The sequence below is a fragment of the Xiphophorus hellerii genome, chromosome 23 (assembly GCF_003331165.1).
Source record: "Xiphophorus hellerii strain 12219 chromosome 23, Xiphophorus_hellerii-4.1, whole genome shotgun sequence".
NCBI classification, from domain to species: Eukaryota; Metazoa; Chordata; class Actinopteri; order Cyprinodontiformes; family Poeciliidae; genus Xiphophorus; species Xiphophorus hellerii.
Window position 1 is genome coordinate 17,822,947 of NC_045694.1, and position 19,210 is coordinate 17,842,156.

Genomic DNA, 19,210 nt, shown 5'->3' on the forward strand with positions numbered 1-19,210 from the left:
TGATACCACCAAAGATATCTGTGATTTGGTTATATCACAGTCTTTCTGTGACTGTAATTAGAACTTATTATTATTATTATTTTTATTACAACCTTTTTCATTTACAATTGGTTCAAAACATTACAGTGCAGCAAGACGGACTCACTACATAATTTCAGTTTTTGAGGATACCTTGGGATATTGCAAGAGTTCTTATGCTAAAAATTTTGGTGACCAGAGGACACTTTTTGCTCTGGTTATTTATGTATGCATAGCATTAAAATGCCATAGAAAATTGTAAGGAATATTATGAGCTTCCGTCAGTTAATCAGGGATCCATACTGGACCAGTTTACCTTTTATATCCATCTTTAGTAAAGATTAAACTATTTATTTTTTAGCTTGAGCAACGGTCAAAATAAAACCAATCAGTCTGCTCATTTGCACAACAAACTCACTGATGCTTCTTCCACAGCATGAACATTTTTAATGAACTTCTAATTAAAAACATTAGAATTTAGCAAATTGTTATCAATTTTCTTAAAATAAATATTTTAAGTCTGATTTCTCCAAGCAGATATTTTTCACATTATATTTGCTTGTGTCCAAAACTTAGTTGCCAACAGTTTCAGACGGCCCAGACAGAAGGCCCATGACACAGTACATGACGAAATCGTTCTGTTTTTGAAACACACTCAGATAACAATCTCTACCTCACTAGTTAGTTTATCTAAAGCCTTTGCTTGTTTCAGAGTCTACCAAAGTCCAGAATTCTTCAGCTAGATCAGACCATCAGAGCACATGACAGAACTAAAGGCATTTTGAGCCTCAGTGACATGGATTCCTGAAATAATTGCCTGAGGATTTGGAATCTTTTCTTTTTTCCAGATTTTTTTAAGATATGTTGTTGCTCTGCAGTTTTAATAGTTTTCCCTGCCGAAAACAACATTATTCTGGTTACATATACATATTATACGGAATATACAAATATTACACATTATACATATATGCCATAACACAAGAAATATGCAGTTTTTCAGATCTGAAAGGCATATTCAGGATTTCCCACCAGTTGTATGACACAGCAGTTGTATTACACAACTGGTATTTTTCCCACCAGTCCCACATTCAAACCAGCAATTGTCCCCTGCAATCTGTTTTAATTACTATCTTATGTACACTCACTGGGACAAGCAAGATTCTTTGGATGACTTTTCAGAACTACAAAGTATGTGAAAATAAAATCACCCACAAAGGCTGAACTCTGAACTGCAATTAGAAAGAGGACATTGCACATGGTGCAGAGTCTAGGTTGTGTAAAAGCTGTCTCATCAATCTCAGTCTCTGGGTGCAAATGTCCCCATCTTTTGGGATTAGATAAAAGTTATTTTTAAAAAGTAGCGATGTAAAAAGATATGCATGCAATGTACAGCATAAACTGCATGAAGATGCAAGTTTTAAAAAGCAGTTTTTCTTGGAATGTGACAACAAGTATACTTTTTGTGTGTGCAGAAAGTTACCTCAGATTATGGATTGCATATTTGAAGTGAAATTTCAACCCAATCAAAATATAACATGCAAAAGAAAATAGTAATGATATCAAAGATTTAAAACCGATCTATGCATTGACTTTAATGAAATAGATTTTTCAAAGGTGAGAAGAGATCTGCATGTCTGATTTGTTTTCTGCACAGTGATGAAAACAAAATTTGACACGCAGCTCCTGATTGTCCTTCGTCTTTATTTGAACAAACTTCCTGTTTTGAGAATCCTTAAAATACATCTGCAAGATACAAATCTTTGCTTGTGAATGTTTACAATTCCCCCCAGAAGTGATGCAAAACCTGAATTGCAACATTGCAGCAGAGCTCTCCAGTTACATTTCTGCAAAGCTAAAGAAGGAGGAGCTCGCCCTGCTCTGTTTGATTTCTTCGCTCGTGCGGACTTTGACTTTGCACTCACACAAAGCTCTCTTTCATGTTTTCCTCCAAACTCAATCCCAGGCTCTGCGATGAACTGTGAAGTCCACAGAAGCAGATCGACATCACCATGAAGCCCGCCTTTATGGGTTTGGCGGGGGCCAATTGAGTCTCCATTGTGACACCCTCCGGCCCGGGCCCGCCTCCCGCCACATCATGAGCACCTCCCCCCTCCACCCTCAACAGGAATAAATACAACTCTTCACCCACTTTCTGCCTTCTTCATCACCATCGCGATCAGCCCTGGGAGGAAAAAGGAGGCCCTCTGTCACTTCAGCTGTCGTCGCAGTTTGATAAAACACTCAAGTGAGATTCGTTTTTATTTGGTCAATTGAGAAATTTGTGAGGATTGTTCAGAACGTGACTAGTTTCTGCAGCAATGCTACATATAAGTGGGTTTGGTCTGCATGCGACTATGCACATGTTCACAGGCGGTTAGAGGCGGTTTGTTAACTATTTTTAACTGCTAATAAACAGAAATGTTTACATTTTTTTCAAATATGAATTTGCATTGATGTTTTTTTTTCTGACATGGTGGTAGGTGAAAAGAAATCAAGTGCAAAAATATTTGCGCAAATATCATTTGGCAGAAGTTAATGTATTGCATGTAAATTGTCATCAAGATCTTAGTTGTAGTGCCTTGTTTTTCTTTCATTGCTCTGCAGAAAAAACGCTGGTCAACCTGTTGCAAAGTGAACTATGAACTCAGGTCGCACGTCTAAACAGAATAACGTATCTGTTTTGAAGGCCAAAGTTCAACCATGCAGACCAAATATTTAACTGGAGAGGTGGTGCAAGAAAAGCAGGATGTGTAATAGCAGACATTTTCCATAAGATGTGAAAATGCAACGCATTTTCCTCTCTCATTGCAAAATGTTAAGTTGATTTTAATAATCCGATATGGTTCTCCAAGGATGACTCATCAGTTCCCAGCCCTCTCTCCGGAGCAGAAGAAGGAGCTCTCTGACATTGCTCAGAGGATCGTCGCTCCAGGAAAGGGAATCCTGGCTGCGGACGAATCAACAGGTTAGTCTCGGTCTTGGTTGTTGTTCTGCCACGGGGAGCAACTGCAAGTTGGTCATGTGCGACTGAAAATACGCTCTTCCCTCAAGGCACCATGGCGAAGAGGCTGCAGAAAATCAATGTGGAGAACACAGAGGAGAACCGCCGCTGCTTCCGGGAGATCCTTTTCTCATCCGACCCCTCCATTGCCAACAGCATCGGTGGGGTCATCTTCTTCCACGAGACGCTCTACCAGAAGTCAGACAGCGGCAAACTCTTCCCCCAGGTTATCAAGGAGAAGGGGATTGTTGTTGGGATCAAGGTGAAGAGATCTTCATGCAAACTTCTAAGACTGTTAATAAAAGAGTGTTGACAATTTTTAGATTCTACTTACTCTTTGGTGATTAATTGGCATAGGTAGACAAAGGCACAGCTGGTCTGAATGGAACAGATGGAGAGACCACCACCCAAGGTAACTACCATTAACATACTTTTCTTTGCATATTTCTAAAAAACGATTCAGAGTGAGATGTTTTGTGTCTTTTTAGGTCTTGATGGCCTCTCGGAGCGGTGCGCCCAGTACAAGAAGGACGGCTGTGACTTCGCCAAGTGGAGGTGTGTGCTCAAGATCTCAGATGGCTGCCCATCAGCTCTCGCCATTGCAGAGAACGCCAATGTTCTTGCCAGATACGCCAGCATATGCCAACAGGTCTGTGTCACAGTTTTAGCTGCAGTAATGGACAGCAGATGAAGAAACTAGATGTCATTAGTTTTAACCCTGTCTTCTCCAGAATGGCCTGGTGCCCATCGTGGAGCCAGAGATCCTGCCTGATGGTAACCATGACCTGCAACGCTCCCAGTATGTCACAGAGAAGGTTAGTATAATACAAAGCACACCAACTCCATAATAATTACATGATATGAATGCCCATTCATGTTTATGTGTATGTATTTATCTGCAGGTCCTGGCTGCTGTGTACAAGGCTCTGAATGACCACCATGTGTATTTGGAAGGAACTCTGCTGAAACCCAACATGGTCACCGCTGGACACTCCTGCACTAAGAAATACACCCCCCAGGATGTCGCCTTGGCAACAGTAACCACCCTGAGGCGCACTGTACCCGCTGCTGTGCCAGGTAAGCCTAGTGGAGCTGATTCCTCCAACCACAAGGAATCAGGTTAAAGGAATATTTTAGGATTTATAAAGTGAGGTTCTAGTGAAATGTTAGGAGCAACAGATGTCTCTCTCTCTCTCATTCAGTCTAAATCCAGATTAGTTTAAACTAGTTGTTAGGTTTAGATTACATTTTTATTTATAGAGAAGAAAAATACTATTTTCATCTTGTAGGTAGATAGAATTAGGTGCACCACCAAGGGACTTTCTCATAGAAATAACTGATGAAAGTAAAACAACAGGCTCCTGACGGAGAGTTGCCTTCTCCTGGAAAAATATTAACTGTTTGTAACATTTAAATAGAAACTTACTTTAACATTTTAACTGTAAATTGTGCTTCTTTTTTGCCACCTTTTCAGGCATCTGCTTCCTTTCTGGAGGCCAGAGTGAGGAGGAGGCCTCCCTCAACCTGAACGCAATCAACCAAGTTCCCCTCCACCGTCCCTGGAAGCTGACCTTCTCTTACGGCCGAGCACTCCAGGCCTCCGCTCTTGCAGCCTGGGTGGGCAAAGATGCCAACAAGAAAGCTGCGCAGGACGCTTTCTTCACCAGGGCCAAGGTGAGCCTCAGACAGACAGGAAGCCATTAATGAGTTCCCAAGTCATCAATTAGCCATTCTGGACTTTAAATATTTCTTATCTGGAATTACTCAATTTTACACAGTCTTGTAAATGATTGATTTCTTAAAGCTTTTTGTCTGTTCAGTCTTGCACTCAGGTGACGCATGCAACTTGGCTGATCATTAACGCTACTGTTTGACTTTGCCCTTTTCTCCTCTCCTCTGTTCCCATTAGATCAACGGCCTGGCCTCCAAAGGAGAGTACAAGCCTGCCACCCCAGCCAGCCAGGCTGCTATGCAGTCCCTTTACACTGCCAGCTACGTCTATTAAATACTATGAACACTAAAAAAATACATGTGGACCAAATGTTGATGTCCCCCTGCATCACCAATAACATGAGAGGATTTCCAGCGTAATGTCGAGCTATTGTTGATAAAAGCTGATAACATCAAAGGGAAATAAACTGAAAATTCCAAAATATCTGACTTTTTGACTTTCTTTTTGGTTGTCCAAATTTTAGAGCCATAACTATTACTAGATAAAGTTAGATACTATTATATCTCTTTTATTTCCGAAGGTATGACGAGTGTTAGGGCATCTACTGTAAATTTACATTGCACAATACAGATACAGAAATGATGCAAAGACATGGCTGATGCATATTATATTTTTTTTTATACATCTGCGTACTTGTAAGCCAAATTTATTTAAGCAAAAAATTTTTAAATCAGTTAATGCAATAAAGTTAATTCACATTTATTACAAAAATAAAGTAATCTGATTAAAAATGTGAAGCTGGTCACCATGAAAGCTGTTAAAAATTTGTACATGATTAAAAACTAAAGCAAGTGGTTAACAGCAGTAAATAAACACTTAATTAATAATATTCAATAAAAAATACATTGTTAATCTAACATTACTGATGTGATGTTAGTGGTAATTTTTCAGGTTAAATTTAGATACAATGAAAAAGTTTCATTTTTCTAACTTGGTGCAGGTGTTGTAAAAATCTTTCTCATCTGAGATTAACTGGATAGAGCCTCTTCTAAGAGTATTTATACCCCTTGAACCTTCTGAGGTTTTTGCCATGTTACAACCATAAGCCTCTGTTTATTTTGTATTATTTGTTATATATCAACATAACACAATGCTATGCATAATTATAATGTGGAAGAAACATGATACGTGGCTTTCAAACCTTCAGTAAAATCCAAAAGAACTAGCTTTTTTCAAAAATTACCTAATTTTTAACGAGTCCATCTTTATGTAATTTAAACTCAGCACAAATACAGTTTTTTCTGTGAAACAATATCCCTGAAAATGGAAAGACAGCAACCAAAATATGTCTGTCCATCTAAACTGACAGGCCGGGAAAGGAGAGCATTCCTCAGTGAAACAACCAGGAGCTCCATGGTAACTGTGAAGGAGATTCAGATATCTACAGCTCAAGTTCAGAAGACAGCTAGTAGTCAAGGAAGATGATCAAAGTTGATTGTAATATTGATAGAATTAAATACGAAGCCTTCTTGGAGTCTTGCGTGGAGATCCACCTTCCCTTCGAACACCCACACCAAACACACAGCTATGGCTACAATAGGACGGATTTTACCGAAGGATATTTATGTGCAAGAATGGCCAAATGTTCCGACTTAATCCAACTAAGAATCTGTGGTAAAACTTCACAATCTATGTCAGTCAGTAAATTCACATACTTCATAGATTGAGATGAAGTCTTTTTACATGAAGAATGGGTACACAACCCTGGCTCTAAATGTAATTCTAAATGGGTTATTTTGTTTATGTTAATTAAAAAAAACAACAATTCAATACATTTCATGTTGAATTTTTAGTGTGACTTATTACAGAAATGTTTAAGGGGTATGAATACTGTTACGTCTCGCTATATGAGGAGGAAGGAGCTGGTTGCTTTTTATTTGAAAACTGATCTACGCCACGTGACCTCTTCAACAATTAAAATAAGATATTTATCTCATGTTGTCTAGCAGTTTGAAATACATGTTAAACATGTACAGTATATGACATAATTGATAAAAACACCTGAAGTGAACAAAACAGTGTTATGTAAGTGCAGAATAGTACTGAAGAACATTGGTCCTAGTTTGTGTTTTCTTCACTCTGAGGATCAATCACAAAGTGCTGGACAGTAATCTGAAAACAAGAAACAGGAATGAATGATAAAAACTCAATAGCTGACAGACAGCATTGTGACAAACTGTTTTCCTATCACAATTATGTTAGTTTCTTCTATCATTCATGTATTTGCTATAGTCTAATAGATGTCAGTTTAAGGTGTTTTTTGACAAATTGTTTACCTCATTGTGTATGTAATAAAAGTAAATTGAATTTCCCTGTTAATCGAGATAAAAATATCTACAATTTTCCAAAATGTATACTGTGGACTCAAAGAAATTTAGACCTTTGGCAGATTTAAACATCATTTTAGAGTTTATTATAAAAAATGAAGTTTATGAAGTACAATATTCTATAAGATGCCACTGTAGAAATAAAAATCAATCCTTTTGCAAAACGCACACTGTTTCTTATTTGTGAGATTGATTATTGTCATGCAGATTGTTTACTGATAAAAAAGGGATGTATGACTTTTTCGTATTAGGTCGCACAGGATCAGAAAATGATGCATTTACATTATAATGAATATACATAATTGCACAGGCAAGTCAACCCATTGTATTAAAATTTATTTTTATAAACCAAATACAAGTGACATAAATAAAATGTTGTCTCTTTATACAAGAAGATGTAAATGGTTCTGTACCAAAAAGTAACGGTATGCATTTAAACACTATAAAATTTGACTGGATTGGATTAACAGTTTAAATAATTAAAGTCTAAATTGATTAGAAATGTAAACTTAACTTTGAGTTCAGCAGTAACTCAAAGTAGATAATTAAAAATGGAATCACATAATCACAATACTGATAATTAAACAATTCACTAACTAGTAACGCATAGTGTGATGTAATTGGTCATCTTGTACTTTAAATCAGGCTACAGTGAAAACATTTTCAGTGCACACAAAGTATTTCCTTCCACTAACAAGTGCATCAAATAAAATTCTGTCTCATTTTAGTGGTTTTGAGCTGATATAAGGGTAACTAGAGACATCTGTCATGTTAAAGCTTTTTATTTAAACTTTGATTAGAGCCAAATACTCTCTTTTATATTTACTCTCAGTTTAAATCTGAACTCTGGCCATGGTGCTTCAAAATATTGGTATCTTGTGCAAGTGACCATTATGACTAAATTTTCACTTTCCAAAAGGTTATCATCTTTTTGAAATATTATACTCCAGTCATTGTTAGTTACTCTGCAGAGGCTCAGCATTGAAAGGTAGAACATGAATTTTAACTTTTCATTTTTTAAATAACACATCGTTGAAGAACATATTACCTGCTTTTCTCGTAGATCTTAATGCATAACCTGCGATGGCGCTCAAGAAGATAAGAAATGCTGATACAAGCAGGGAAGATGCAGACAAGATTCCTTCCACCCAAAGAAATAGTATCTAAGGTAAAAAAAAAATAGCTGTAAAATACTAAAAGGGGGTTTTATCCACACAAACAAACATTATAGCAAAAAGAAAGGAGGAAGAGCGTAAATATAAAGCTTACAGCACTGTGGAAGTAAAACCGAAGATGCCACGTGTAGAAAATGATTAAGCTTATCCTTCGTACAATGGTGATAATAGTGCCCAACAGAGAGACCACATACATGGCCAGGGATACGGTCACCTGTGCAGTCAGATTACAAAGATAATATAGATAAGATAACTTTAATTAAGAGAGATTGTATGGTCAGTAATAAAGTTGGACAAAAGTGTGCATAAATCGTAAAACTGGGGATTAAAAGAAAAATCAACAGGCTTACCATCTTCTTGGATGGATGTAACTCAGTGTAGATAGATAGGGACTCCACATGTAATGAACTTCAAATACAAACATCCACATCAATCAAAAGATCCAATCATTTTCAGCTCAAATGTACTAATACGGAATTACTTATCCAGTTACATCCATAACCACATCATGTAAGGATAGCTGCTTTTGCACTGAACAGGTGAGCTACATCTATTGTTTCCTGAAGTAGTTGGGTCATGCAGCAGCTGTGCTGTGCACATATACTTTAACTGGATAAGAGGTTTCTTTCTTGCTTTGCATCTCAAGGAGGAAATATTGCTTTAATTGGTTTTTTCTTTTGTGTTTTTTCAAGGTATGAGGTAATGATGAGGTAGTTTTGAATGATTCGGCAATGTCTACTGATGTACTTGTATCATGGGAGATAGTTCAATATTAAAGTGTAACGTGTTTGTTTATTTGTCAAGGGCGCCATCTGCTGGATTAAAAGTTGCCGTAAGCCCTCTAAATAAATAAATAAATAAATAAATAAATAAATAAATAAATAAATAAATAAATAAATAAATATGGTAAAAACATTTTTAAAAGAAATATAATAATTAATTCTAATGAGCTTCAGCTCCAACTTTCAGCCTTTCCATAAACTATGTTTTAAAAATAAATAAATTTATCTATTTATCTAAACTCATTATGGTCATATCATTTTGCACATCCCTTGGATCTCAAGTCTGTCTCTTTTATTTCTAATAACTGCACAATTAGGACCAATTAGGACAATTGGTCCTAATTGTTATTATTATTGTTATTGTTATTGTTATTATTATTATTATTATTGGTAATAATAATAATAATAATAATAATAATAATAAAATAATTGTTATTATTAATATTGTTTTATATATATTGTTTTTAACACTTTAAGAACTTCATTTGAGAACCTTTGTAACAGATGTTGCTGTTACACCTGAATTTTCCCTTTGCTGGACAGTAAGGGCTGTTTCCATTTTCTAATGTATTCTATTAATTCAATCAAATGGGATTTGAATACAAAGGGACTAAAATTACAAATGTACAAAATGTTGAAGGCACTAAATAGTAAGTAGCGTTTCTACACATATGTGTCTTAAAAGGACATTTATGAAAAGCTTGCATTCATGTGAAGGTTTAAGCCACCTTAAATGTCCAATTCAGACGTCTGATGCCATTTACTTTGCATGCCACAATGTTATGGCTGAAATTTGTACATCCATTAAGCATCTATTTCAATAAAAAAAATTATTTCAAAATTGTTTAGTTTAAAAATAAGCTGCACAATTTTTGCTTTGATTTCTGATTTCTCCAAGCTCCACTCCAAAATGGGCAACCCTGTATTACAGTGGACTTTATATGTACCACGAAGAATGTAAACAAGTGCTAATTTTGAAATGCTGGTTGGCTAACCTGTTTGAGCACGACACAAAAAAATATTTGTCAGGAAATTCAGATTAAAGAAAAAAAGAAAAGAAGAATGAACTGATTATTAAATGCTTCAAACAAAACAAAGAAAACATTTCAAAAACAATGCCAGATTTTGTTACATCATATTTGATATATTACACTTTTGCTGTCATGTAACTATCAGAACAAAAATAAAAACACTTCTCCCGTTTTGTATTCTATGAAAAATGCTTAAAATAGAAGTAGCAACGTTAATTGCTCAATACATGAGCTCAAAAATGATATGTTCGAAATTGCTGAGTTAGCAGGAACAAAGCTTGGTCAGGAGTTTCCTTCTATTTTCTTTGTCTATGGTAAGTTAAACTAGAAACAGGGAAATATATATATTTTTTAAATTGAATGTTCTAGAAACAATTAAAGATCTGTTCTTGAGCTTTAGCATTTAAAAACATACATACCAGAGTTCCTTGCCAGAAGGGAATATACATTTTGAATGAGGTTTCCATGTTAATACCAGCCATTGAACATCCCATCACAATCTCAGCACAACCAAACATCAGAATCACAATCTGAAAAATCCAAAACAAAAATATATTCAGCGTGTACAGTTGTATATGAATATACACCTCCCCTGTTTCTTCACGAGTTGAATTTACCCCAAAGCTTCTGGGTTGTTTTTGGACAAAACGGTGCAGAGGTTTGCTGGACAACAACAGGGTCTCATCTAACTTCTGATTCTCACTTTCTCCTGTTGGTTTCTCTACCATAGTTGACTCGGTTTCCTCCATTGCCAAGCTGTTACACAACTGTGTTGTACTGTAGCTGAAAGAGAGCAAGAATATGTTGAACCGGTCTTGTACATACTCTTCCAGCATGGGAATACTGTAAAGGCAGGAAAACGAAATCCGACACTTACTACGCACAGAACAGTAATAAACAGCCACAAAGAATGCATTGATTGTGATACAAAGCACGAAGTAACTCACCAAGAGTTCCATGTAAAATGTGTTGCATAAGACGACAGGAAGGGGATGTTGTTGATCACCAGAGGAAATCAAGAAATTTGATTTCTTCTCCTTTTTTTCCAACAAGAGGAGGGGCTTGATACCGTTCACTGCTAAGGGAGTTGCACAGCCTGATCAGTATGTAAGACCACAACAATCAAAATTACAATCCAATAAATAAATAACTTTAGTTTAATTTCTTTATATTTTTGATGGATTAAACAAATAAAACAAAAGCTTTATTTCGTGAGAGATTAAAAACAACATGTTTGTAACATTACAAACATGTAATACCATGGATTATCTGGTGACTGCCAGATAATCTATGGTATCTTAATTTTGTGACTAAAATATTAATTTTACACCTGCAACTAATCTGTCAGGCAGATAGTTGCAGTGGATTTGTTTTAGCTGTGAAGAAAAACATACTGTACACCAAAAGGAAAAAAAAAAAACCCACAAATATTTTCTTTTTACTTAAGAAAAAACATTTTGTGCTTGCTGGAATGGAGAGAAAGAAACTATTGCAAAAATAAAATTAAGAAAGAATGAAAGGGAAAACACAAGTTACTCTAACAAATAAATTACTAACTCTAAGTCTACCTGCTGAAAAAAAGTAACATATCCTGACTATGCCATAGCTTGTTAAGGCTTTTATCCAGTAAACTTTGGTCATTTTTAATATGTATATCATGGCTCACTACCTTAGGTGGCAAAAAAAAACTTGAGGAAAACCCCCAAAGGTATTATTATAGACTATAGTTGAGCCCAAATTAAGTTTGTAGATAATTCATGTGTGAAGTCAATGTTTTTGAGCACTCCAAGAAAACATGGCTACATTGTACATGGTTTATTGCTCTGAAATTAGGTATCTGATGCACACTACACTAAATTACAAGGCCCTACAGATTTATGTAGAAATTGCCTTTATACAGTTTTCTTATTCTTACTCATTCTTCTGGTATTTAGAAAATATAAATAATTCAAGTTTTTCTAACTGTCAGACAAGTGAAAAAAGAGGTTACATGTATTTGACATAGTTTATGGTTTCTGCTACTGGAAAATATTGGAAACTATCTTATAGAACAGAGCAATGCAGATACTAACACAACGTTTTTTTTGTGTGAATTAGTAATGTGAAACTGCAAGAAGGAACTCTTGTGAATAAAAACAGGAATAGTGAAATTATGGCGTATTTTCCTCTAAGCAGCTAACAGATTAAAACTCTGAAACTAAAGGCAGACATTACCCATGAGAAAACTATTGCTCTATGTAATCATTTGTTTTTTTTTGTGTGTGTGAAAATGTCGTTTTTTATTTTGCTGACACCAAAGGTTTTACAAAATGAGATACAAATGCAGTCAGATTAAAGATCGATATGCACATGAAACTAATTTAAAAGTCCTTAATGATGTGCTTAAACCACAGTTTTTGCAGTTTCCCCTTACACAAATCACTCAAAATGGAAGATAATTTAAATGCTTTCCAGAAATTTCAGCTCATGTCATTTTGTAATCCGGAGTGGAACAACAGAAGGAATAATGCAGTTGTATCTGACGTCTTGGACATTTGTGTGGTGGGGCTTAAAGATCTGAATTGTGTCGTACACACCGTGTGAATTTCCCTCAAAATTCTTTGCTTATTAAACCCCTCAAAGCTCTTTATAGCCCAGTTGTCTGCCCACCTCTCTCTACCACACTTTTACCTTCTACTCAATTTTCCAAGCTTCTTTAATAATGCACTTTTGTGGCTTGACTGCCTGATGAAGGGAGTCAATGACTGCTCACAGTGTCCAAGCAGCCATTTTCCTCCATGAGCATGAAGACAGCAATATAACCATTACAAAACAGTTTGATATTAAAAATAGTTGGTTTTGTGTAATATTCTGAGAAAATGTATTTGGGGTTTTTATAAGCTGTAAGTCACAGTTTTCAAAAACGAACAGATATAAATTATAGAAACATATCAGTTTGGGAGCAATAAATCAATAGAATAAGTTTAGTTTCACTTTTATTACAATTTACTTAAATAAATTAACATTTTTATTACATAAAAATGTATTGACTAGTACATTGCTAACTGGGGATGTAGACACATTACACTGAATATTACTGTACCAGCATAGAAACCCGTTGTAGAAAAAGCTAATTTTATAAACTGCCGTATTAGATTTTGTCAAATCTTCATGGATTTGACTAATTGTGCAGAACAAAAAAGTAAATGTGTACAATTCATTATTTAGAGAAAAAAAATATTTAAAAATCTACACTTAAAAAGTAAGTGTAGTCCATTTGATAACATTATAGAGGTTGCAGAATATAAAACAATACAACTGTTAAGACAAATTACTCAACATCCTTAAAGTCTTTCCCTTTCTTTTAGTTGTCCTGGGATTGGGTCCGGAGGAACCAGTAACGTTTTCCATCTACAACACAAAAGCTTATATTGTTATGATGTAGCCCCTAAAGTCAACAAATATAAGCAAGTCAAAGTAAATGAAGGTTATTTCATACTATTTTTCCCTGAGTATGTGCTGCTCCAGGAGGTATGTTGCCCTTCGCCTCACCTCTCCATCGCTGTTGTACTGAATGGCTTCTAAAACTGAAAGTCCACCTTGGCTGACAAACTGCTCTGCTATCTGGAGGTAATAACAGGCTTATTTAACAAAGGCAAACACTGTTATAAGCAGCTTAGCTAAAGTGAATAGTTTTAGCATTTTATGAGGCCCTGCATACCTGCGGAGAGCTAACGATCATCATGAACAGGACCTCCAGACTCAGAGTCACTATGTCTTGGTCGGCCATTTTTAGAGTAGCAGTGAGGGCAGACAGCAGTCCAAGCTCCGCCAGCTGGATGCAGAACTCCTTTTTCTTGTGGGCAACGTTTGCTAAAACCCTTAGAACCTAAATGTAACACACACAATGTCTGTTATGTGTTAGACATAAAGGAGAAGGCACAATAAGTACCAGCTGTAGGCTTTAGTTTTTGCTGACCATAGTATTAATGCCTTGAGAAAAAGGAAGAAGCTCCAACAGTCTCGGCACCAAGTTTAAAGTTAAGAGAGCAGAACAAGATTCTGTGGAGTGGGCTGGAACAGAGAGGCGAGAAAAACACAGATTAAAACTGACCAACAATTACAGGATTTAATGCTTCTGAATTATTCCAAACATTTATAGAAATGCCTTGCTAAACTGTTAGCAACATTGCAAGTGATTAAATACATTCAGATGTGTAAAGGATAATAGGACACATTTCTTCTCTTTCACAATAACAATCCACCGCTTGGGTATTTCCGGCTGCTTATGTCTTAGGAAATATAGCTTTTTTTGCTGAGTCTACTGTTCTTGCTAAAGTACACATTGTCACATTACAACTACAAGCTCCAATATATTTTATATGGATTTTAACTAAATAACTAAGAAAACAACATCATGATAGATGCATTTAATTTTTTTTACAATTAAAAATCTGTGAAGTGTGGCATACATGATAAGAATAATTAATTTTGTGTAAAATAATTCCATTGCAACAGGTTGATTTTGTGCAAAGCTTAGTAAGCTATATTGCAAATAATATATTTAATCAATTTTAAGGACTTCGGTGGACCCCGACCATGACTCCTGTCCCTTGTGATGAAAATTTCCTCACCGCATGATGTCGACACCCTCATGTTTCTACATTGGGAATGGTACATTAAGGATGATACAAGGGGTTAGTGTTACTTTTTCTGTCAAACTGAATACTGAACTTTCTGTGGCTTTTTAAACAACAGATTTCTTCTTTTCATACTCTCGTAAAGGCACAATTAATAGTTGTCATATCAACAGACTCTCCTACATGATCTGTAGAGCTGGGCAGCTTCTTTACACATCTGACTGCATCTCTAATCTTCTCCCTGTCAGGCTTGTCATTTTATGATGATGACCATGTCTTGATAGGATCACAGTCGGGGCATTCGCCTTCCATTTTTGAAGAAGATTAATTAAACAATGCTCCCAGAGATGTTAAAAGCTTAAAAAAGTAAAATAGTCCAACCCATGCTTTAAAGTTCTCCACAACTTTATCTTCGACCTGTCTGCTGTGTTACTTTGTCTTAGTGAAGCTGTTTATTCACTGATCTCCTCTAGCCAACATCTAAAGTCTGCTGTAGTTATACTGTGATATTAACCTCAGGTGAACATAGAAATTAGTAGAAGACATTTCGTTAAGGACAATTTGTTCCTGCTCAAAACCTAACCAGTTACAAAAACTTAACTTGTAGTCACAGTGATTGAGATGTGATGCGGCTCTCACCTGTGAGGTTGTTGAGGACCCAGGCTGTCTCTCTGGCGAGGGCCGGCAGAGTGTGAATAAGGGCAACAACAAGTTCACACAGCGGCGCCACCAGATCAACACCACCCAGCTGAGAGTGGACAGTTTCTGCAGGGCAGGACGACAAGAGGTTTCCAACGCACCTCAGCAGGGGACACACAAGCTACAAAGGATATTTTTGACTCATCGTTATAATGGCACAAACTTGAATACACATAAACAAAATAATCACAAATTATTAAATCACAAAAGGCTACTTTAAATCTGTTTTTTAACTGACATGCAAGAAAGAATATGATGCACGTTTTCAATTAAACTAACAGTGATGTCCAGTTTGCCTTGAGAAAAGTTTCAATTATTAAAAAAATGCACAGTACAATGGGACTAAAGGTAAAATTTAACATTAAAAGAAACCAGTATAAAGTGACAATAAGCATAAAAGCCTAAAAGTAAGAATTTACACACCAGCTCCACGCCTTGGTCAGTGTTTCCATCAGCCACAGCACCACCTAGTGACACCAACAAGGAACCACACTGCCTCAAGGCCCCTTGCGCCAACAGCTCTCTGTGATCCTCAGAGCTGCTAAATGCAAGTTTGAGAAAAGATAGAAAACAAATATTACCACAAGTAAGAAGAAATGTGCAAAGATGAAAAAAAAAAAAACAGTGTCTGAATATCAAAGCTTTCACCTGGATGTGAGGGAGTGCAGACACCATGCACACTCTATAGCTGGAGCCAGACCAAAATCAGGATCAGGAGTCAGAACTGATAGCAGATGTGAAGGTAAGCTGGAGGCCAGCACTGTCCTGCAAGCACACAGTAAAGTTACTCAGAACTTACAGATGTGTTAAAGGGTAATGTTGTTCAGAACATGTAATTTTCCAAGAGGAAACTGATGCCCTGAGCGTACTGACGGGATAACTTTCTGCGCTGCATCTTTGCTCTGCAGAAGCTGAAAGAGGGCGAAGCCTGCAGCTTCCACCACTGCCAGGTTATGTCTGTGGTTCTGAAATGCCAAATAAAAACAGATTTTTTTTAATTACACATTCAAATTCAAATTTCAGAGATTTTACAGACCTTTAAATATTAAAACATTTCTCTATTAAATTTGAAAGAGCGTGATTCATCAGTTTCTTAAAGAAAACTGGTTTATTTATGGCAACATTAAAATATATAACACTTCTATTTGTCTACTCTAGACTAAATTACCAAACTGTAGATGCTTATTCTTTAAAGCTCACACTGCAATTCTTTACACTTTAACTCTGTTAAAAAACCCCCCAAAAACTCATTATTATTATGTATTATTATTAGGTTTTGAAAATCTATTTTCTTCTTCATTAGAGAAAAATATATTGTTATTTTAAAATTAATTTGCAAGTCACACAATTAAGAAAAAAATGAATGAAAGATAATTTACAGAAAAAACTATATGTAAAGAAAAAATAATGGATGTAACTCAGTATATAAACCCAAAGAGAATTTTCTTCTTTAAGCAAATTTTAAAGAAAAGTAATTTTTGCCTCGCTTATCCAGACTTGGAAAGTTAAATGATAAAAGCAAGTTCCAGACTTTTCCAAACTTTCTAATTATCTCACTGATCGAAAATCTAACAAAAATAACAATGGAATAATTATTGATACAAAGCAATAACTACCAATTTCAAAATTATGTATTGTAAAGCCCTTTTGAGATGTTTTGCAGGTCATTTCTTGTTCAAACGCAGATAGAATTTTTCATCTTGTTATTTTTTTTTTTCCAAATGTGGTTAGATGCTCTTAAAGATTTTGCAAAAACATATAAACAGAAATTACTCCAGATACAGTTACTTTTCCATCACAACTTTTAGCTTACCTGTATACAGCCGGCCAGTGCTGGGATGATTCCCTGGGCCAGAAGCCTCTCTTTTACCGTCTCGCTGTCCGGGCATATATTCCCCAGTGTGTACAGACACAGCTCCTGTGCAGATAGAAACGTGCACAAACTCTAAGCTAAAAACTGTCTCTTTAATAACATGATGCTACTAATAATGAACATGTGAGATGGGTGAAGACCCACTGTGAACTTGGTGCTCTGGCCTGACAGGTATGTGAGCAGATAGGGGGTAGCGGGCAGACAGGCGGACGCAACGCTGGTGTGGGTGGAGTGAGAGAGCTCATGAAGACAGCGAAGAGCCTGCAGACGGCAGCGAGCGTCAGAGCCGGTGAGGAGGCCGACCAGCAGGTGCATGCTGTTCTCCAGCCTGATGGGACACATCCACACACACAGTTCATCAGAGGTTAAGTTGACTGAACTCACTTTTTATGGTGATGGATGTAAAAACCATACTTAATGAAGGTGAGTTGAGCTGATGGGTTACGCAGAGCTTTACTCAAGGGTCTTAAGAAGGCCTCTTTTTCTGTGCCGCCATGGTGAAGTTTTTGGAACAAGGTGACCACATCCTGGAGAGGAAGAAAATCAGTATATCCTCATATTGTCAAACTAGGGGGAAATAATCAATCAGATCTAATGAAACTTACCTGTTCCCCAGGTGTAACCTCCATGGTGTCCTGTTCTTCATCTTCATTAAGAAGGAGCCTTTTGCTCACAAGTTGTCTGTCTCTGCGGGCTTGCCTCAGGGCTGAAGCAGAAAGGACAATAAGACCCCAACAATGCTTTGAAACTCAAGTCATTTGGAAGTAGCCCATCAGTTTTCAGATGCTTACTGCATTTTACATCAATTATAACAAAAGCTAGCTTCACAACATTTTTAATGAAGCTCATGTTTGGACTTTAACTAAGCCACTGCAACACCTTCATTAATTTCTGTTCAGCACTTATCTTGTATGTTTGCTGCTGTGTTAAGGATTTTTGTCCAGTGTAGGGGCAAGTTTGTGACAATATTTATCTTTCACAGCATCATGGTACCTTCGATTATTGCAAGGTGCGAGAGATAACGAAGCCGTATAGAGCCTGAAATTGAGCTTTTTGTAATTTCTCAACATTGCTTTGATATTGGTGGGATGTTATTTACTTCAAGTGGCAAGATTAGCAACTGTTCAGATGTTGCTACTTGTAAGCAATTTTTCCCACTGTGGAATTATGGACTCGTTTGAAAATTGGTTCAAACCCTCCTCAGGTCAATCAATCTTTAGTTATTAGGTGCCACACAAGAAGGAAGCACATGGCTTTACTGAAGATAGCAACAGTAGTCAATAAAAAACAAAACAATGAGCTACACAAGAATGAAGATGCATGGAAACAAACACAGAAAAGAGAAGTTAAAGTGGTGTTGTTTTTATATGAAGAACTGTAGAAACGCATTTGTGTTAATGACATAATCATGACGAGCAACACGAGTTATCTTTAATGCTACTGATAGCTTTCCTTCCTGGCATCTCATAGCCTCCTGAGATCAGCAAACTCTCCAAACATCTCCATTAAAAAGGTGGCTAAACCTGCTGACGATCAGTTTGTTAGGTGTAGTGGTTTTCCTTTTTAAATCAAACTAAATAAGTTTGGGTATACTGAGTTCTCCATACACCCACTGACAGCTGAGTTACCCACTAAGTGTTACCTCTTTCTTTTTCTCTCCTCTTCGTCCTGAGCTCCTCCAGGTTGTTAGCATGCCCACCAGCTTTATGGCGAACTTTATTTAATCTCCACATTTCACAGGCAGCAAAAAACTATTTAGCATAAAACTACAAACAAACTTTCCGTCAGATGCTCAGTTCAGTGTCGGCGTAACCAGGAACTGTAACCATGGCAGTCATGACATCCGGGACTCTTGCTTGCTGCTGTCGCTTCACCTCCCTTTACCGGCTACGTCGCCGCCTAGCGGACGCACATAATGCAACGCTTGAATTTTTTCTTTTCTTTTCAAGTTGC

The 19,210-nt window shown here is 36.6% G+C and overlaps 2 protein-coding genes and 1 long non-coding RNA gene across 9 annotated transcripts; 1 reads left to right on the top strand and 2 right to left on the bottom strand.

Moving 5' to 3' along the window:
• Positions 1-2,134: 2,134 nt before the first annotated feature.
• aldob (aldolase b, fructose-bisphosphate) lies at positions 2,135-5,172 on the top strand. Its single transcript, XM_032554224.1, has 9 exons — positions 2,135-2,263; positions 2,871-2,983; positions 3,070-3,281; positions 3,377-3,431; positions 3,508-3,668; positions 3,751-3,834; positions 3,922-4,096; positions 4,494-4,693; positions 4,929-5,172. Exons 2-9 carry the CDS (start codon positions 2,872-2,874, stop codon positions 5,022-5,024), a joined length of 1,095 nt encoding a protein of 364 aa, XP_032410115.1. The 5' UTR covers positions 2,135-2,263; position 2,871; the 3' UTR covers positions 5,025-5,172.
• A 189-nt stretch (positions 5,173-5,361) lies between these two features.
• On the bottom strand, positions 5,362-11,128 carry LOC116713948 (uncharacterized). Of its 3 annotated transcripts, none has more exons than XR_004337957.1 (7): positions 11,014-11,128; positions 10,684-10,849; positions 10,486-10,596; positions 8,604-8,661; positions 8,348-8,467; positions 8,127-8,241; positions 5,362-6,863 (listed from the first exon to the last, which is right to left on the bottom strand). It is a non-coding gene; the product is annotated as an uncharacterized LOC116713948 (long non-coding RNA). The 3 variants fall into 3 exon arrangements; XR_004337958.1 differs by having other exon boundaries at positions 10,684-10,909; positions 11,014-11,058; XR_004337959.1 differs by lacking the exon at positions 11,014-11,128 and adding an exon at positions 10,944-10,962.
• Positions 11,129-13,024: 1,896 nt separating this feature from the next.
• Positions 13,025-19,111, bottom strand: tmco6 (transmembrane and coiled-coil domains 6). 5 transcript variants are annotated; one of them, XM_032554182.1, is made up of 13 exons: positions 18,900-19,111; positions 17,863-17,963; positions 17,672-17,784; positions 17,402-17,585; positions 17,198-17,302; positions 16,258-16,349; positions 16,033-16,149; positions 15,808-15,925; positions 15,325-15,505; positions 14,025-14,119; positions 13,767-13,934; positions 13,598-13,669; positions 13,025-13,456 (listed from the first exon to the last, which is right to left on the bottom strand). In XM_032554182.1, exons 1-13 carry the CDS (start codon positions 18,988-18,990, stop codon positions 13,367-13,369), a joined length of 1,527 nt encoding a protein of 508 aa, XP_032410073.1. In that variant the 5' UTR covers positions 18,991-19,111; the 3' UTR covers positions 13,025-13,366. The 5 variants fall into 5 exon arrangements, with proteins under 5 accessions (XP_032410073.1, XP_032410074.1, XP_032410077.1 ...); XM_032554183.1 differs by having other exon boundaries at positions 15,808-15,922; positions 18,900-19,110; XM_032554186.1 differs by having other exon boundaries at positions 13,404-13,456; positions 13,545-13,669; positions 15,808-15,922; positions 18,900-19,110.
• Between the last annotated feature and the right edge of the window lie 99 nt (positions 19,112-19,210).

Excerpts from the sequence above, each read along its gene's own strand:
- aldob (XM_032554224.1), top strand. The coding sequence starts at position 2,872 with ATGACTCATCAGTTCCCAGCCCTCTCTCCGGAGCAGAAGAAGGAGCTC. Across the intron at positions 3,432-3,507 it reads TGGAGAGACCACCACCCAAG|GTCTTGATGGCCTCTCGGAG; the intron begins GTAACTACCATT and ends GTGTCTTTTTAG. Across the intron at positions 4,694-4,928 it reads CTTTCTTCACCAGGGCCAAG|ATCAACGGCCTGGCCTCCAA; the intron begins GTGAGCCTCAGA and ends TGTTCCCATTAG.
- tmco6 (XM_032554182.1), bottom strand. The coding sequence starts at position 18,990 with ATGTGGAGATTAAATAAAGTTCGCCATAAAGCTGGTGGGCATGCTAAC. Across the intron at positions 17,586-17,671 it reads GCTCAACTCACCTTCATTAA|GCTGGAGAACAGCATGCACC; the intron begins GTATGGTTTTTA and ends GTGTCCCATCAG. Across the intron at positions 15,506-15,807 it reads CTGACCAAGGCGTGGAGCTG|CTTGTGTGTCCCCTGCTGAG; the intron begins GTGTGTAAATTC and ends TATCCTTTGTAG.